At 45.7% G+C, this 19,939-nt stretch overlaps 1 protein-coding gene across 1 annotated transcript in view; it reads right to left on the bottom strand.

The window, feature by feature from the left end:
* AK4 (adenylate kinase 4) overlaps window positions 1–12,683 on the bottom strand; it is a gene marked incomplete at its 3' end in the record, with an annotated part of 71,978 nt that extends 59,295 nt beyond the window's left edge. Inside the window, exons 1-2 of the mRNA XM_082668924.1 lie at window positions 12,587–12,683; window positions 11,848–12,119 (exon numbers count right to left, since the gene is read on the bottom strand). Coding sequence (XP_082525050.1) covers window positions 11,848–11,992 — 145 coding nt within the window. The 5' untranslated portion in view covers window positions 11,993–12,119; window positions 12,587–12,683. The remainder of the gene's footprint in view (window positions 1–11,847; window positions 12,120–12,586) is intronic.
* Between the last annotated feature and the right edge of the window lie 7,256 nt (window positions 12,684–19,939).

Here is a 19,939-nt window from a genome sequence, read left to right on the forward strand (position 1 = left end):
AACCAAAATATATAAAGAACTCAGCAATACAGGACAAATAAGCCAATCGTAAAAACTGGTAAAGGATTTAAATAGACATTGCTCCAACGAAGACAAGACATACAAATGGTCAGAAGCACAAGAAAAGATGTTCAACGTCGTTAGTCCTTAAGGAAATGCAAATCAAAACCACAATGAGACACCACTTCACACCCAGGAGGGAGGCTAAAAGAAAAAAGAAAAAGACAATCACAAGCACTGATGAGGATGTGAAAACATTGGAAAACTCAATTCATAGGTGGTGGGACTATGAAATGATGCAGCTGCTTTAGAAAATAATTTGGCAGTTGCTCTAAATGTTAAACATAGTGTTACCACATGACTTAGCAATTCCACTGCTAGGTATACACCCAAGGGAGATGAAAACATATGTCCACACAAAAACGTGTATACTAAGGTTCACAGCAGGAAACAACCCAAGTGTCCATCAGCAAATGAGAGAATAAACAAAATGTGGTACAGCCATCCAACAGAGTATTATCATGCAATAAAAAGGAATGAAGTACTGATACCTATCATATTACCGCATAGTTGAATCTTGAAAACATGCAAAGTTAAAGAAGCCAGCTCCAAAAAAATCACATATTGTATGAGTCCATTTATACGAAACATCAAAAAAGGCAAATGCATACAAACAGAAAGTGGATTAGTGATTATCAGGGCCTGGAGGGAGGGGGGAATGGGGAATGACTGCTAATGGGTACAGGGCTTCTTTCCAGGGTAATGAAAATGTTCTGAAATTAGATAGTGGTGATGGTTGCACAACTCTATAAAATATACTAAAAGGCGCTGCTTTGTGCACTCTAAAAGGAGAAACTTTACTATAAGCAAGTTATATCTCAGTAAAGCTGTTATATATAAAAAGTGAACAAAACTAACAAAAAACAACAACAACAAACCCCATCACTTCTCATCCAGTTATAATGAAGCCCAAACTCCTGGCCAGCCTGCAAGGCCCTAGGCCTACCTTTCCAGCCTCCTTTTCTGCCATCTCCTCCACACTCAACGGTGCTCCTGAGACACCTGCCTCCTCTCCTCTCCACTCATGGAAAGCTCACTCCTATATTACAGTCTTGTCACATGGTCTTCCCTCTGCCCAAGTCTACATATACCTGGCTTCCACACGCATGTTCAGAGCTCAGCTTATACATCATCTCCTCAGACAGCCCTCCTCCAACTTCACACTCCCAAGTGGTCTTCCCAGTCACTGTCACTGTACTATTACATTTTCTTCATAGTACTTATAAGGCATAAGGTGTACAATTTATCTTGATTATTTTTCCTTTGTTTGTCCCTCCTGCCCTAATAGGCTATCAAAACATCTGTTGAGCTGCACTGACGCTAATGAACGTACTATTCAGATGGTGAAAGATTGTAACTGAAGTTATGAAATAGATCATCTCACAGGGAGGTATTAATAAATGCCATGTTAGAGGTACAGATGGGGATGAGAGAAATTCCAGATTAGAAACTGACATGTAGCTGCAACAGCTGTGGAAAAGCTTCATGGAAGTGATGGGACTGAAAACAGACTGAGAAATTAATGGAAGTGTGAAAGGCATTATGGGAGAAAGGTACCTCTGCATAACACCCTCCCCGACCGTGTCCGTGACCAACACTTCACCCACATACACCCCACCGTGACTCATAGGACTATAACGTGGAACCGAGAACTTGAATCTTAAACCATAAATGCTTCAAGGGCACTTGTGCATGCCTCCCCCCACCTAACGCAGGCATAGAAACATCTGTCAAACAACTAATAAAAAAACAAGTGCAGGTACTATTCCAGAAATCTTACCATTTTGATGAGAAGCAATTTCTGCCTCCTCACAATTACACATGGTTTCTATTTCAGACCTTTTCTGGCCCTTTATTTAGGAGAAAGGAGGAAGTGGGTCCTTTTTTAGTTTTTTTCTTTTAATGTTTTAAGGACAGAATGATAAGAACAAACCACATATCTCTAGGTCACCCTTAAAGCCGAATCTCAGTGGACTTGTGGAGAACTAAGCTGCAAAGGTTCCCTGCCATTCCTGTCCCAGTGTGGCATTTCTAAGACATGAAGTGGAGTTTCAGTAGTTACTGGAGTACCTGCATAGCAGCACGACATAATGGGAAGTTTAATCCCAGCCATGTGGTCCCAAGTTTGAATGCTAGCTTCTCTATTTAACTAACTGTTTAACCTAAGGTAAGTAACTCAACCTCTCTGAGGTCATTTCTTTATTTGTAAAATGATGTATTCCAACTGCCCTGTAGATGTGTGTGTAAACTAGAGAATGTGCGTACATTAGCCCCTGCAGGGCCTAGCGCATGCTTGACCCACTGCAAACGTTAGTTACAACGATCAAGTCACAAGAATTACAGTCACAAGAATTACAAAGTGCCAGGGTCACAGGTTGCTGTGATACAAAAAAGTGCTTTAGTACAGAAAATAGTTGATTTCTAGCTTCTTGGGAATTTGATGAGCAGGACTGACTTTGCATTATTTCAATACCATCAGTCTTTCTGGCTAAGGAAGGGATGCTTGCTGCTGGACCTGTCGTTTAACCAGTACAAGAACTCTTGGAACTTGGAGTGAGACTGTTAAAATATAACATCAGCCATCTAACTGGACTGCAGGAAGCTCTACAAATGAGACCTTTTGTACTATGTCTTAAAGTCCAACCTGAACTAAATACCAAGTGGTGGAGGGAAAAAGGCAGAGTAATCCAAAGCCTCTACTACCTGCTTTAAAAATATATGAATAAAAATGTGTATCTATCTAGTTTGATAAAAGACAATATGTAGTTGATATTATCTGATCCATTGTGAAAGCATACTGTCTAAAACTTTACAAGAAAAACAATTTCTGAGTCTTAAATCTTCTCACAATATGGACCACACAGAGTGCTACTGAGCAGACTAGCATAATACCATGTAACAATTTACTTGGCAATTTACTTGTTACATACCATTCAACAATTTAAGAGGCAACTCTATATGCCCTTCCCAATGGGTGGATTTATAGCTAATAGTCTAGTACCCAGTTTACTAGTTTCATGATCAGTTGCCATCACGTGAGTTCCAGGAAGCCTGAGGCAGAAGATTAAAGGTTTCCTGGTACCATATGTGTATGTATCTTTTTTTTTTTTTTTTTTTTTTGCGGTACGCGGGCCTCTCACCGTTGTGGCCTTTCCCATTGCGGAGCACAGGCTCCGGATGCGCAGGCTCAGCGGCCATGGCTCACAGGCGCAGCCGCTCCGCGGCATGTGGGATCTTCCCGGACCGGGGCACGAACCCGTGTGCCCTGCATCGGCAGGCGGACTCTCAACCACTGCGCCACCAGGGAAGCTCTGTGTATGTATCTTAAAGGTAAGCACAAGTAATGGAAACTGGAAAAGGTGATCTGGAGCAGGTATAATAATAACCCTTTCCTTTGATGGTACGTACAGCTAAGAGATGAATGAGGTCTGAAACGATATTATACAAGGTGTGATCAAGCCACAAAAGCACACAAAAGATCCCTGTGAACCACAAGCAAGCTCTAGAGGGGGAGTTCCGATTCTGTGTGGCAACAACCACCTTTCCTCACCTTGCAGATGGGCTCATTTGTCAAAACTCAGCTCAGGAGTCTCCTCCAGCTCTAAAAAGCCTTCCCAAACCCTACCCCCTCCTAAATGCCAGGTAGGCTGCCTCTTCCCTATGTCCCCAGGACCTACAAACGCTCATCTTGCTCCCTTTCACGACTTCATACTTGTTTGCCTGACTGCCTCTCCCAATAAACTTAGCAGCTCCTTCAGGGAACAGACCTTGTCTCACCTCTTTCTGTCCCATAAGCCAACACTGCTTGGCACTCACACATTTGTTGGAAGACATATTTACAGGACATTCAGCCCAGCATGCTTTGTATACTGAAAGACTATAAATAACCTACCCTCCCATCCACAGGGGACTGGTTAAACCAGCCATTCTCAAAGTATGGTCCAAGGATCCCTGAGGGTCCATGAGACCCTTCCAGGAGTCTGTGAGTTCCCCCTTTAACGACATATCTGGGTGAAGACACATAGTCTTCCAATACTTTAACCAAAACAAAATAGCACACCGCCTGAGTGAAGAACCAGATGTGAGAATCCAGCATTCTTCTATTAAGCCAAACTTAAGAGATTTGCAAATACTCATAACAAAACTACTCTTTCTCATTGCGTATGTTCTGGAAAATAGTTATGTTTTTATAGACATATGTTAACATGTAATGGGTTTATTATTGTTAGCTTTAATGAATTAGTAAATATTTTTAAATTTTCTCAGTTTTAATTTCTAATACAGTTAGTATCTACGGGGAGAACCTGTATAAAAAAAGGCTCTTTAGGGACTTCCCTGGTGGCGCAGTGGTTGAGAATCTGCCTGCTAATGCATGGGACACGGGTTCGAGCCCTGGTCTGGGAGGATCCCACACGCCGCGGAGCAACTAGGCCCGTGAGCCACAACTACTGAGCCTGCGCGTCTGGAGCCTGTGCTCCACAACAAGAGAGGCCACGACAGTGAGAGGCCCGCGCACCGTGATAAAGAGTGGCCCCCGCTTGCCACAACTGGAGAAAGTCCTCGGACAGAAACGAAGACCCAACACAGCAAAAATAAATAAATTAATAAACTCCTACCCCCAACAACAACAAAAAATGGCTCTTTGGGGTTCTCAGTGATTTTTATATGTTAAAAGGTCCGGAGACCAAAACACCTGAGAATGGTTGGTTAAAGAAACAATGGTACAGTTGTACAATAAGAGTATGCATCCAGCCTTTTTTTTTTAAAGAACGTGGTAGGTTGATAAGTGCTAGTAGAAACCAATGTCGAAGCTATACTTCAAAGTTTAAAAAAAAAGAAGGCAAAACAAAGTATATATGTGTACATTTTTTTTAAAAGAGGCACCACTATACATACATGAGATATATGTATACACAAATTCTTTGGATGAACATCCAAGAAAAGTAAAAAGGTAGGTATCCCTGAGGACAGTAACTGGGGAACCAGAGGGCAGGATGGGAGAGAGATCTTCCACTCCACTATTAGTGTATTTGAAAATTTTACCATCTGCATGTATTACCTTTCCAAAAAATCAAGAGTGGAATAAAAATTATACTGAAATAGTACAAAGCATTAAACTCACATTAAAGAACAGACTTCAATGACATTGTAAAATATTAAATGATACATTGTGAAATAAACAAGCAATTTTTAAAATAGTAATACATAATATATTCTTGAAAAACAGTCTGGAAGATATACTGCATATAAAAAGTATTAACAGTATTTTTTCCTCCCAGTTAGTGTGATTACAAGTTTATTGCTTCCTTATCTTTCTTGGATTTCTAAACCTTTGATAACTTAATACAAACTATTTCTATAATCAGAAAAACAAGGAAAGAGTTTAAATACGTAGGTACCGAGAATTCCCCGGTGGTACGGTGGTTAGGGCTCTACGCTTTCACTGCTGAGAGCCCGGGGTTCAATCCCTGGTTGGGGAACTAAGATGCCACAAGCCATGCGGCATGGCTGGAAAAAAAAAAAAAACCATAGGTACAAATGTATGTGTATCTATGTCTGTACTTAAATAAAATATTTAGTAAGCCAAAAATTACATGAATATAGTAGTAGCACCTATTAGATACCTTTACACCAAAACCTTGTCTGGATGTTTGTAAGCTAAGTTTAAAACTCTTGTGGGACTTCCCTGGCAGTCCAGTGGTTAAGATTTCACCTTCCAATGCAGGGGGTGCAGGTTTGATCCCTGGTCAGGGAGCTAAGTTCCCACATGCCTGGGGCCAAAAAACCAAAACATAAAACAGAAGCAATATTGTACCAAACCTCTCATTACCCTATGGTTTAAAAACGATTCTGGGGACTTCCCTGGTGGCACAGTGGTTAAGACTCTGCACTCCCAATGCAGGAGCCTGGGTTCGATCCCTGGTCAGGGAACTAGATCCCACATGCATGCCACAACTAAAAATTTGCAATGCCACAACTAAGGGGCTGGCGAGCTACAAAGAAGGGGCTGGCGAGCTGCAACTAAGGAGCCTGCGAGCCGCAATTGCCACACCTAGGACCCAGTGAAACTAAACAAATAAAATATATTTTTTAAAAAACTATTCTGATCCAGTCATTTTATTCCCAGTAACCTATCCCAAGGAGAGGATATCTGCTCAATGGTTTACATACAATGATGTTCATAAGAGCATTACTAAACAGCAAATAACCCAAGTGTTCCATACCACACTGGTTAGGCAGACTCTAGTTCAACCCTAAGGTACATCTGACACAGAGGCTCAGGCCAAAATCCTAGGACTCACTGTGCACTGTTTTGCCTCCATCACCCCTCAGAGCCAACTCATGCCTTCCAGTCAGCCCTGCCTTCATACACACCCTAAAGCCCTTCATTTCTCACTGCCACCGCCCAGTCCAAGCCACGGTCCACTCTCTTCATCCACCTGGTACCACCCTTGTCACCTCACACAGAACCCCAAGTCAACTTTTAGAAGGTCAATCCACTCGTGCTGCTGTCCTATAAAACCCTTCAATAGCTTTCCAGTGCCTTTAAAGTCCAATCTTTCCCAGGACCCTCAAGGCTCCACATGACTTCCTTCCACACCCCCCTTGCTCACCAGGCACCAATCATATTCCCTGTCTTTCTGTTCCTCAAACAAGCTGTGCTAGTCTCACCTTCGGGCCTTCAAACTTGCTGTCCCTTCTCCCTGGAACACTCCACTCCTGGATCATTATATGTTCATCCCTGCGGTTACTCACCTCCCAGAGAGGCACTCCCTAATCACACAACTTAGGATAATCACCTTAGCCTCATCACTAACTCATCACCCTTTCATTTCCTTCATAACAGGCACCTTTATCAAATACTATGCTGCTTATTCCATATGTGCTATCTCCTGTCTCCTCAATGTCCACATCCCCTCACCTTGCTGTGGGCTCTCACCTCTAAGAACAAAGGGAGGGACTTCCCTGGTGGCGCAGGGGTTAAGAATCCACCTGCCGATGCAGGGGACACAGGCTCGAGCCCTGGTCTGGGAAGATCCCACATGTCACAGAGCAACTAAGCCCGTGAGCCACAACTTCTGAGCCTGTGCTCTAGAGCCCATGAGCCACAACTTCTGAGCCTACGAGCCACAACTACTGAAGCCCGCATGCCTAGAGCCCGTGATCTGCAATAAGAGAAGCCACGACAATGAGAAGCCCGCACACTGCAATGAAGAGTAGCCCCTGCTCGCTGCAACTAGAAGAAAGCCTGCATGCAGCAACGAAGACCCGACACCGACAAAAAAAGAAGAAAAAAAAGAACAAAGGGATATCTGAGTACTCAAAAGATACTCAAAAAAATATCTGCTGAACGGACTATAATACAGAAATTTTAAATGTTTTTGAAGAAGCGTTAAGAACACAGGAAAATGCTTACAATACATATCTAAGTGGGAGGGGGAACGGTTATCAACTAATAGGACACCAAGTTTGTTGGGGGTAGTGGGGCAAATACACAGAAAAGAAAAAAAGTAAAATAACTTCTGTGGAATTTCCAAGTGTTGGGGTGGAATTGTGGGTAATTTTCACTTGCCTTTTCAGTTTCTTCCACAGCTTCACATTTTCCAAATTTTCTACAAGGCGTGACTTTGATCAGAAAAAGCTACTTTAAAAAATGACCACACCGGAAGGATGCTCAGATTCAGCTGTGAATGTGACAAAGTCAGTCTTACTGTCATGGGCCACCTTATTCAAGTCAAATAGTTCTCCCGAAGTATACGGGAAAACCCTCAGACAAAGAAACCAGAAAAAGTAGGGGGATGTAGAAGTGGACCTGTAGACTGGACAGAGGCCTCCAAGCTGGTCAGACCCTTGACCTGGGCTACATTCCGAGTCTCACCAAGCTAGGGGAGAAAAAAAAAGGAATATACCATACTCCAGATATTGCAGAATAAGCCAAGACTTTGTATGATCTACAAAAAGATGAACTATTTAAAGTTGTTTTAGATACATTGTTGAACATCAGTCTCTTTAATACTTCTCCAATTCTCAGAAGTTTTCATTCTTACATAAGAAAAGACACACATTTATACTTAATGAGTATAAAAAAACAAAAAACAAAAAACCCCTAAGCCCTCTGAACTAGGTCATCTTTTCAGAGGAGAGGCTCAGCCCATTGACTAATTTGAAATGCCAGTCCCATCTGCAAACCTCAGCAAGAGCTGCAGTTAATATTAAGAGCAGAAACAGGTTTGTTCTTGAACATCTTTTCTCAAGTCCAGGATGCTTCCAAATGGAAACTTTCCAATTTTCCTGCACTTGAGATAGTAGATCCAGTATAATCCTTAAAACAGGATTCTCACACCCTTCAGAAGGAAGTTTCAGTCACCCATCACTCAACAAAAGAAGGTACCACTAAATATAAATTTTAATGGAACTCACTACTGAGTGCCAGCTCAGTGTGTTCCTGTGTGTGCGCATGCACTCGCGCGCACACACAGGCTCATGCATATGCTTGCAAACAACACACGCACACATAGAGAAAAGCTAATATTCTTTTTTTTTTAATAAATGTATTTATTTTTTGCTGCTTTGGGTCTTCGTTGCTGTGCGGGCTTTCTCTAGTTGCAGTGAGCGGGGGCTACTCTTCGTTGCGGTGCGCGGGCTTCTCACTGCAGTGCCTTCTCTTGTTGAGGAGCACCAGCTCTAGGCACACAGGCTTCAGTAGCTGTGGCAGGCGCGCTCAGTAGTTGTGATGCACGGGTTTAGCTGCTCCGCGGCATGAGGGATCTTCCTGGACCAGGGCTCAAACCCATGTCCCCTGCATTGGCAGGCGGATTCTTAACCACTGCGCCACCAGGGAAGCCCCAAGGAAAGCTAATATTCTTTATGACAGACTGTAGGACCCTGCTTCTGGCAGTCTAAGAGAACTCTCCCATCTATTTACTCACTCACTTGCTAAAGAAAATGTAAGCCAAAGACTTGGGGGTGGGTCTTCAAATAAGGTATTTGATAAGTCTCAGCCTGCACTACTCTAGGCAGACTAGGCAAAGCCAACGGGTGACATCTATCATGAGGCTAATCTCAGATCCACAGTAAATACAAACTTTTACCATAAATCATAGAGCTAATTAAGCAAAATGGACTTGATCGCTAGAGGCTGTTTGATTCTTTCTGGGAAAAATGTAGATAGAATCCGTGACCCATGCCTTCATCAGACTTGTTGAACTCCTTTTATGCGTTAGGCAATTTGTCAGATCCCTGTCCTTTAAGTCTCTCAGTGGAAACTGGAACATGGTAAAGGTAGAAAAAATATCACTCTAGTCCCCAGCCCCTAGAACACTGATATATATAGCAGGTACTCAGTAAGTCTCTACTGGATAAATCAGAAGGCATTTGCTGCACTGCATCATAACTGTGTGTGACTGCAGCAACAGAATCCACAGGCTAGGTGCAGAGGAAAGAGACGAATTCTGCCAGGGCAGGTGAGGGAAGACTGCCCAAAAGCAAAGAGTAGCCAGCCCTTCCCTGGAGAAGCCACCAGGGAGTGGCTGCAGGAAAACCTCGTGGACAGGAGTATGCCCCAATCCAGGCTGCAGCAGATGGCCTGAGCTACTTTCCAACTTAAATTCCTACCAAGGTTTTATTTCCTGGGGTTTTGCTGTGCTTCATCATCTCCTTCAAACCTTCAGCTATAAAGGGGTACCTACAGAGGGATCCTTGTGCTTCTCTACCAGGAAATTAGGGAAAAGCAAACAGCAGCTAACAGAAAAAATAAAGGCTGTGGAATGTTTTCTTATTTACCAGGCAATGAGCCGGTAAGACTCTTAGACCTTCTGAGAGAGAAAAAATAATCTGAGAACACCCTCCAAGTCCACTAGAAACAGGCCACTTTCAAAACGAATCACTGTCCTTTATTCCTTCTCTTCTTCTTTCCCGGATAAAGCTTTTTAATTGTTCATGCATAAACTACTTGATTCCCAACAGAAAAAGATAATTTAAACATTGCAGAGTCACTTCTTACTCCAGGGAGAAACACTGGGAGGGAAGTGAAAGCATTTGAAAGAGAATGGAAACTAAAATTCAGAACAAAGGAAAGTTAAAATGAACAAAATAAAGGAAAACAGCAAGTGGAAAGTTTTCAAAACCCCTAAAAAAGTGCAGAAATCAACTACTTCCCATCATATTCTCTTTAAAAATGGAAAGAGCCACTAATCCAGAACCAGGATGGATGGTGTGAAGCCCTTCATGCCAGAAGAAACAAGTTACCAAGTCAGTTGCTATAGAGAATGCAGAAAAATGGGCTCCCACCCAGCAGTTTCCTCCCCTCATTATGCCTACCACGAGAAGCCCCACCTGACCACAAAACCCTTGGGTAGAGAGCCAGCCTTCCCTCTCACAGAGTTCTCACCCCTGCCCAAACTGCATTCCAAACACGGAAGGAATAAAATGCATTTGAATGTGGTATTAAAATTAAAATAGACCCAATCGTGGTAACAATACCCACAAGAGAAAATTCCAGGTGCAATCTGGTACACAGAACTCGGACTTGTGTATGTTGAGGGTGGGTGACAGGATTCTTGAAGATCAAAATAAAAGCTTGCTTTTTTACAACCTGCTTAAGAGATAATGAATAAAACTCCGCCTTTGAGATACATCTTAATTCCCCGCTTTCAGGCTTTCTGTTTTCCAGCACCGTCCTCCACCTACCTCACCAAACTAATCTGTGCTTCTGTAATGAAGATCCCTGGATAATTAGCCCATAATAGGCCATAACCACCTAGGACACTGATGAGAACAGAAGCCACAGTGAAGCACCCCGTCTGCAATAACAAGTTTTCATAAAGGAGTTGCTAATCGTGAGCATCTGCATCCCAGAAGGGCCATGTATATATACCTCGCAGGAGCACCACAGCTCCCTCTCGCCTTTGAACGCCAATTCATTATGAACTGGTGTGAACGTGGGGTGGGAGGAGAGAGGAGAAGGGCCGTACTGAAAGGCTAAGCGAGCAGGAGATCTATAGCCCCCAATTCACCACGCAAGCCAAAGGAGGCATTCTCAAGAAGCCATTTCCAGGGAAGCTGGATTCAAAATGTAATTTATCAGAACGAGTCTCCTTGTCTCCTAACGGCCAGGCCCCGGCTTGAAGAGGAGGGGGGAGTGAGTGGTGAGAGTTTACCTTAGAAGGCGGCAGGGAACAGACAGGCCTTTCAAAGCCACCCAGGGCTCTGCCCAGAGGTCCCAGGCGGAGCGGAGGGTCTGGAGCAGCGCGCGGCTGCGAGCCCCGCGGCGCCACAGGTTCCCCAGCGCGCGGCCCCGCCCGACTCCCACAGGTGGGCGGCGCTCGGCCCGGGGGGCTCGGGCGAGAGGAGGGGACGCTTTGGGTCACCAGGGACGCAGTAGACGGGGTAGGAGGCGGCCGAGGGACGGGGATGGCTTGGCCTTAAGGAAGCTGGGCGAGAGGGAAGCTCGGGGCTTTCAGATGCCTGGATCTCGCTCCTCAGCTGGGTGGTAACCGGCTTCTCGCCACGGCAAAAGCAGCCCGCGCGGAGAGAGGGGCCGCGTGCACCTCCCACCCTCCTCCCAACTAGCCTCGGCCTCCTCCCTGGCGCGGTTAAGCCGCACGGCAGCGGGCCACCGGCTGCATGCGCCCCGGCACGTAGGAGCCTGCACTACCACACGCGGGCGGGGGAAGGGCGCCCGGGGACCGAAGAGACCCGGCCCCTCGCCGGCCCTTTGCCTTTGCCTCCCAGCCTCACCCGATCCCGCGTCGGCTCACCCCGCCCCTCGCCTCCGCACGTCCTCACCCGTGTTGGCCTTGATGTTCTCCCGCAAGAAGTGGCCGCTGGAGAGATGCTGGAGGCCAAAGTTCTCGGCGATCCTCTGACACACGGTGCCCTTGCCCGAGCCGGGCGGCCCAAGGATGACCGCGCGCAGGAGTTTGGAAGCCATTGCCTTGGCGAGGAGGGGGAAGCCGAACTGGCAACCCGGACAGCGGCCTCGAAAAAGCCCTGGGAACTTTGCTTCTTCTGCCTCAGCCTCTGACACCCTGAGCTCGCGCGGGGACTTGCCGCCGCCCCTGCAGGGGAAGGAGAGACTTTTGAGACAACCCCTCGCCTCCGCCCCGCGCCGGGGCGGCTAGAAGGCGGAGTAAGCGCCACGCTACACCTCCCCGCCCTCCTCGCCCCACGCTGCGATTCTAGCGAACGCCCGAGCGCCCGCCCCTGGCGGGGGCAGCCGTCGGGGGCTCGGAGGTCCACCCGGACCGCCCCACCTCGATCCCTTCCTAAACCTCGCGCCCCACGCCCCGTCCGAGGAGGGAGTAGGGCATCCCCACGCCAGCCTCCCCCGAGTCGGGGGGTCGGGCTAGGCGGTGACTCTAGGCGCGCCTCCAGTCGCCCACGCCCCGGGAGAACTGGGGGCTGAGCCGCAACCCGGGTCCCCGCACGTGGGCAGCGTTTGGTCCGCGCCTCGGCCCCTCCCGGCGGCTGTCACCTCCCGGGGAGTCGCAGCGGCTGCCGCCCGCGCGGACGGCCCAGCGCCCACCTCCGCCGAGGGCTGACGGATGCGCTCTCCGCTGTAAGGAGCCGGAGTTCGGCGCCTCTCCACCCGGAGCAGTCAAATAAACACACACCTCCGCCGGGACGCGGCGCTCCGCAAGGCTTCCAGCCCGGATCCCGCTGGGCGGTGCCGCCTCCGCCCGCCCCCATTCGGAGCCCCGGCCGGCCGCGCGGGACTCGCGCCTTACGTAAGCGGGGAGAACGGCTCCGCGCTAGCCGCCTGTCAGTCCGCCCGCGCCTCTCCCCGCCTCGTAGCTCCGCTCCCACCCGCCTCCCCGGCCCACTTGCTCCCCAAGACCCCGTGGGGCCCGCGGGGGCGAAGGGAGGTGGAGAAGAGGCAAGGAACAAAAACCCCCTTTTGCGGTCGCCTAGGGACCCGGTCTCCTGTGGAGAGGAAGGAAAAACACAACATGTTGAGCGCCTACTGTGCGTCAAGTTCGAGGCTAGTTGATTTCCTTCAGCAACAACCGTTCCAAGCAGGGTATGCACAAGGGAGGAGAGTAGGCTTGGAGTATGGCTATTCATTCATTGATTCATTCATTCAGCAAATGTTTTTTGAGCCCCTACTATGTGCCAGGCACTGTTTTAGTCCCTCAGCATATAGCTGCGAACCAGAGATAGAATCCTGACCCGGTGGAAGTTACATTCCAGCGGGAATTTTTTTTTTTTTTTTTTTGCGGTACGCGGGCCTCTCACTGTTACGGCCTCTACCGTTGCGGAGCACAGGCTCCGGTCGCGCAGGCTCAGCGGCCATGGCTCACGGGCCTAGACGCTCCGCGGCATGTGGGATCCTCCCGGACCAGGGCACGAACCCGTGTCCCCTGCATCGGCAGGCGGACTCTCAACCACTGCGCCACCAGGGAAGCCCCAGCGGGAATTTTGAACTCTCATCTGCCGGACTCCAAAGCCCAGGTTCCTTGGGTTAGGAGGAAAAGGTGGGGCGGGAACGGGGGAGATCATCCAGCCCTCAGGATCTTGTAGCCGACTGGTTCCAGGACTTCAGCAGCCAGGACTTTGGCACTACGTTTACAACTCACTAAGTCCCGGTGGGTGCTATCTCCTCCCTCGCCTCCCAGGCATAACCAAATATCCCAATCCATATTCTCTGAAATCTGTTCCCACACCACACACAGCTTTCATTTCCCACTCGGATTTAGCGTGATAACCGCCTGCCCACAAGTCTCCGGCTTCCGCCAATCCATCCGTAATGCAGCTGCCAGAGATACTGCTAAAGTGCAAATCAATTTCCATTATTTCCCTACCTCAGATATTATCGTCCCTTCAACATAAAGCAAAAAATCGTCAGCAGGGGCACACAGGTGCCTTCCATACACCTTTGCATCCCACCGGCTCTGGTCCTCTGCCCTCCTTCCACAGGCCTCCAGCCTCCCGCCTTTGGGAAATCCACTGCAGGGTTCTGAGTGTGCCCAACTCGTGGCTCACAGACTCGGAGGGACAGTGTGGAGAAGTGCCTTCTCTAGACTCCTGGCTGCTCTGTCTGTGTTGGACTGGGGGTGGGGAAGCCTGATGGTATCGCAGGTCCCAGCCCTTCTCCTCCACACACTGATGGCCAGACAGCACCTGTCTCTGGCTACCTGGGAGCACACCCAGGCTGCCAACCCCAGGCCAGTGTTTGTTCCATAGGTTCATCCTCCTGTCTAAAATATCTCAGTGTTCTGTGGATCTCGGGGGGTTGTTACACTGAGCCCCTTCAGTCCTCCTGGGAACAAAGAGGGAGAAGAATTTCTGGGGGTTTGGACGTGATGACAAATCTCCACTGTTCTTCCTGCCATGTGATGTATAGTATATAGCAGATACTTTGCAGTCATTCTCAAACCTGAGCATGCATCAGAATGACTCGGAAGGCTTGTTAAAACAGAGTGCTGAGCTCCACCTCCACCGTCTCTGACTCTGTGGCTCTGAGGTGGGCATTTCTAACAAGTTCCCAGGTAGTGCTAGGGCTGCTGATCTGGAAAGCACACTGAAAACCACTGCTCTTGGGAAATGAGCATTGAGACAGGGGAGCTGTGCGGTCTCATTCCTCTGCCTGCTGTGGGACCTTTGGCCGTTAACTTCTCTTTCTAAATTGAGGAGATTGGATTTAGCACAAGGTCCCCTTGCATTTACCAAGAATTGATTCTGTAAGTTCCCACAGGAAAGAGAGCCTCTAGCCCCCGCAAACTAGATGTAGATAGCCTACCTTGCCCTCTCACCCAGTTCTGCCTGGTTTTGAAATATCTTCACCAATATCACCTTATGGTGTCATGCAGCCATATTAGCCACTCACATGGTCCTAGGACTTGGTCCTTTAAGAGTTTAGGAACATATATTATGAAACAAAAGAGGAGTTGTGACATAGTAAACTTAGAGAAGCCCAGCTGAGATTAGAACCTAACATTTCAAGAGCCCCGAATGGACCTTCCTTGTGCACAGCCATCCTCAGTCCCACAACTCAGCCACTGATTGGAAGCCGAAGAATTGGAAGAAATGGGTTTTGCAATCAAACGACACCCCAGGATTAAACTGCAAGGGCACCATTCACTAACTGCAAGCCTCTTGATCTCTGTGAGTCTTAGTTTGCTTATCTGTAAAAGGGAGATAGGACTTATCTCACAGGCTTGTGATAAGGCTTAAATGAAGTAATGTATAAGAGAATTTAGCACAGGACTGGGCATATAATAAATATTTATTCATGAACATCACCATGATTAACCATGGAACAATTATTTAGCCTCTCTGATCTCAGTTCCTGAGTTATGAGCTAGTATGACAAAGTACCTAACAGACTCCCTAGCCCTTGGAAGGGCCAGAATGGTAGCTATTCTTATCACAAACGCTCATGTAATCAGCTTCTTCCTATTTCCTTTGCCTGGGGTTTTAAACCCATTTATAATATGTATCACAGTCTACAGAATAATACACATCTATGTGTTAGTCCCTAGACAAACAGTAAACTCTGAGGGCTAAGGCCAAATTGAATTCATTTTTCTACTTTCAAAAATCTACAGCATTTTGCCCATAGTAAGTACTCTGTAAATGTTGGCAAATCTCCCTCCCCATCCTGACACAGTCACCATCAAGCCATGTTGCCTCTCTGCCGCTTCACATAATATAAAGTCAACATTTGTTCACACTTTACACCTTCCTTCATCAGATTCTCACAAGCTTGCAAAGAAGTTCATGTAGAGATTCTTCTTCCTATTTTACAGATGAGAATACTAAGGTTCTGAGAGATTAGGTGAACTTCCCAAGGTCACAGAGCTAGTTGGTGGTATTGCAGGGACTCAAACCCAGATTTTCTCATTCCAGGCATAGTGCTCTTATTTACTAAACTTCCGTCACTTCCATACTACTTTCACAATTTTGCCATAACCTTGTGCCACCTTGGTTCTAATCTGCTTATCATGTTTCTTTATATCGACTCAATTTGTTTAAATAATTTATTTGGAAAAGAAACTGTATATAACTCACTAACCATAAATAAAAGGATACACTAAAATAAATGCAAGAAAAATAAAATAAAGTTACCAAATTCCAGATGAAATCTACCTCTTGAGTTTCTGAGCTTAACCTTTGTTTAAAAAAAAAAAAAGTAAGTGTGTTGTTTACCAAGTGTTAGCCAAAACAAAAAACAAAAATAAAGACATGCAGCATGTAAATGAGACTTTCTGTTTGTCTATAAACATACAGCTCAAAATAGAAAGGGGGACTTCCCTGGTGGTCCAGTGGCTAAGTCTCCACGCTCCCAATGCAGGGGGCCCAGGTTCGATCCCTGGTCACGGAACTAGATCCCACGTGCTGCAATATCCCACATGCCACAACTGAAGATCCCGCACGTGGCAATGAGGATGCCATGTGCTGCAACTAAGACCCGGCACAGACAAATAAATATATAAATATTTAAAAATATATTTTAAAAATAGGATTAGAAAGGAAATACTTTCTTAACATTTAGTTTATTATTATCTAGAGCCAGATCCATGTACCACCTAGAAGCAGCTCTAGCTCCACATCAAATTATCTCTTGCTTCATCAGGGATGCTTTCACATACTTCAAAGTGTACCCTTGAAATGTAATTTAATATAACCTCACCAGGATTTTTTTAAATGATGTGACCACTTCAACCATAGTTCACAGATATTATGCTGCTCTCACTTCAAACATTAACCCTCACACCCCCACCCCATCCCCATTCTTCACACTATCATTCTCCATCACTGTCTTTCTATCATCATTTCAGGCATACTTCTGTTGTATTTAATATAGACCATAGGCACAGGGATATCAGCTCGGTGCTTTGTGACCGCCTGGAGGGGTGGGATAGGGAGGGTGGGAGGGAGGGAGACGCAAGAGGGAAGAGATACGGGAACATATGTATATGTATAACTGATTCACTTTGTTATAGAGCAGAAACTAACACACCATTGTAAAGCAATTATACTCCAATAAAGATGTTAAATAAATAAATAAATAAATAAATATAGACCGTAAGTTCCTTATACATAGTTGTTACGCGAAAACCGGGTTTGCCTCTTGGTGGGTGTCGAGTCAACAGACACAACCAAGCCAAAGATTGGGAGAAGGAAGGATTTATTATTACTTACAGCAAGTAAGAAGAACACCAGAGATCTTTCCCAGAGCAGTGTCTCCCCAAACAGCCAAACTGGGAAAGTTTTAAGCTAAGGGTACATGCATATTCAAGAAGGGTCTTGAGTAAAGTAGAATTCAGCATAAAATTGGGGCAAATGTCCAGAGAGTCCAAGTCTTAGTTGACTGAAGTAAGAAGAGTCAACATCAACATCATCATCCTGTCCTACACCTGGGTGGGGGTCTTAATTCCTGCAGAAGTCAAAGATATATTATTATGTATATCCCTTAAGGAGGAACTGGAACTCTGCTTTGTCACTGCACTATCCCTTGACTGCCTCTTCTCTGTTCCTGCATTCCTTTGTTCCCTTAAGATCATTAATTACCAACACCCGTTCAAGGGCGAGCATTGTAAACTCATTTTGGCTAGGCTTCGGCCAAAATGAGTTCACTTGTGTCAAGAAAGCCATTCCTGGTTCTCTTTCTCCAGGGACCCCCCCCCAATCTATCTGCTTACAAAGTGGCTTCATCTTGTATATCGTGGCCTCCACAGAGTTAGGTATCAATTCCAGACATAGCAAATATCACTGAATGACTGACTCACAGCTGAACGAAGAGTGGATAAAGTCTCTGGACGGACAGAAGAAAGGCTAGTGACTTGGAAATGGCAAGGTTCGGAAAAGAAAGATGTAAAATAATGGAAGAAGGGACAAGATATCAGCCCCAGAGTGCCTGACTCCTTTCTCCCTGTAGGCACTTATGAAATATTTAAGACACCAAAAGATTGTGTAAAAGGGAAGAACAAAATCTGACTCTATGTTGGATCTGTTTCTTTTACTTTAACTTTTGCTCTCCGTTGCTTTTTGTTGCTATAATCGCTAAAAGGATGCTGCCTATAGTTTTTTTTTTTTAACATCTTTATTGGAGTATAATTGCTTTACAATGGTGTGTTAGTTTCTGCTTTATAACAAAGTGAATCAGTTATACATACACATATGTTCCCATATCTCTTCCCTCTTGCGTCTCCCTCCCTCCCACCCTCCCTATCCCACCCCTCTAGGTGGTCACAAAACACCGAGCTGATCTCCCTGTGCTATGTGGCTGCTTCCCACTAGCTATCTATTTTACATTTGGTACTGTATATATGTCCATGCCACTCTCTCACTTTGTCACAGCTTACCCTGCCCCCTCCCCATATCCTCAAGTCCATTCTCTAGTAGGTCTGTGTCTTTATTCCCATCTTGCCCCTAGGTTCTTCATGACCCTTTTTTTTTTTTCTTAGATTCCATATATATGTGATAGACCTAGAGTCTGTCATACAGAGTGAAGTAAATCAGAAAGAGAAAAACAAATACCGTATGCTAACACATATATGTGGAATCTGTCTATAGCTTTAAGCATACAAAATGGCCTGCTTTGGGGAACCTGCCCCTCTGCCTGAATGTTAAACTAAAGTGCCTTTGTTCAGCTCTCAGGGAAACATTCTGACCCTGTCCACCTGTGAATGGCTGTAAGGAAGAAGAAATTAACACATCCCCTCCCTGAGGCTGACCAAACCAGGAGATATTTTGCAAGACTTCTGGCCTTTTTACTTTTACTTTACCTCCTCACCTCCTCCCCCTCTCTGTTCTATAAAAGAAACTATCATCCAGACCCTGATAAGATGGTACTCTAGGACGCTAGTCTGCCATCTTCTCAGATGCCCGGCTTTCTGAATAAAGTCACTATTCCTTGCCTCAACACCTCGTCTCCCGATTTATTGGCCTGTCATGTGGTGAGTAGAGTGAGCTTGTACTCAGTAACAATTGTATTGAGAGAAGAATAAATGGTGAGGACTAACATGGCATTATGTGTGACAGTAGCACAGTCTTACAAGTGAAAGAATCATCTTATCTCCAAATTTTACTAGTTAACATGGTTATTAACCTATAACATCTTAACAGTTATTGAAAAGAGGCAGCAGCATTTTTTTTACAAGCTTGCTCTCAGACCAAAAAAAAAAAAAAGTTCCCAAGCAGTTAAGAAAAAGAACTGGGAGGAAAGAAATCAACATTCTTCATGTTTACCTGGCATGACCCATTATTCTCCATGAGCAAAAGACTACTTACAAATTGCTCCTGGAATAACAGTCTATGATAGAGGTGCTTCCTTGGGAGATGAAGGTGTTGAACTCCCACCCTAGGTTTTTTCACTGTGAAACACTAAAAAGCAAGGTAACGATCTGTTAAGCTCTACCCTCCAAATGTAGCGATATAATGATGATATCTTGCTCAGAACTTTTCTCTGATTTGCACATCTGGTAGTGGGGATGAACAAACTGTGTCATTCTCACTCTTCACGCCACCTTCCTAACCACAATCACTCCTTCTTAGAGTTGCCTTAGGATTAGTAGACAAGTCTCTACTTTGGATGCCTTTGACTGTGTCTTTCCTCTGTTTCAATTTGACTGCCAGGGGGAGTGCAACTTTCTTCCTTCTCCAACTGGATGAAGGGACTGGAACTGAACACTGAGTTTACTCCGCCCAAGTATTGCTCATCAGGTTTGGTGGGTAAAGGGGATCCTGCTTGTGGGAGCCTTCTGAGTTTGGTCTTCTGATATGGGCAGTATAGACTATAATTAACATTTATTGAGTATTTGCTACGTGCCAGTGTTTCTCTCTCTCTCTCTCTCTCTCTCTCTCTCTCTGTGTGTGTGTGTGTGTATATATATATAATTATATTATATTATTATGTTATATATAATATTAATTC

The sequence above is a fragment of the Grampus griseus genome, assembly GCF_964374135.1.
Source record: "Grampus griseus genome assembly, chromosome: 1".
Classification (NCBI taxonomy): Eukaryota; Metazoa; Chordata; class Mammalia; order Artiodactyla; family Delphinidae; genus Grampus; species Grampus griseus.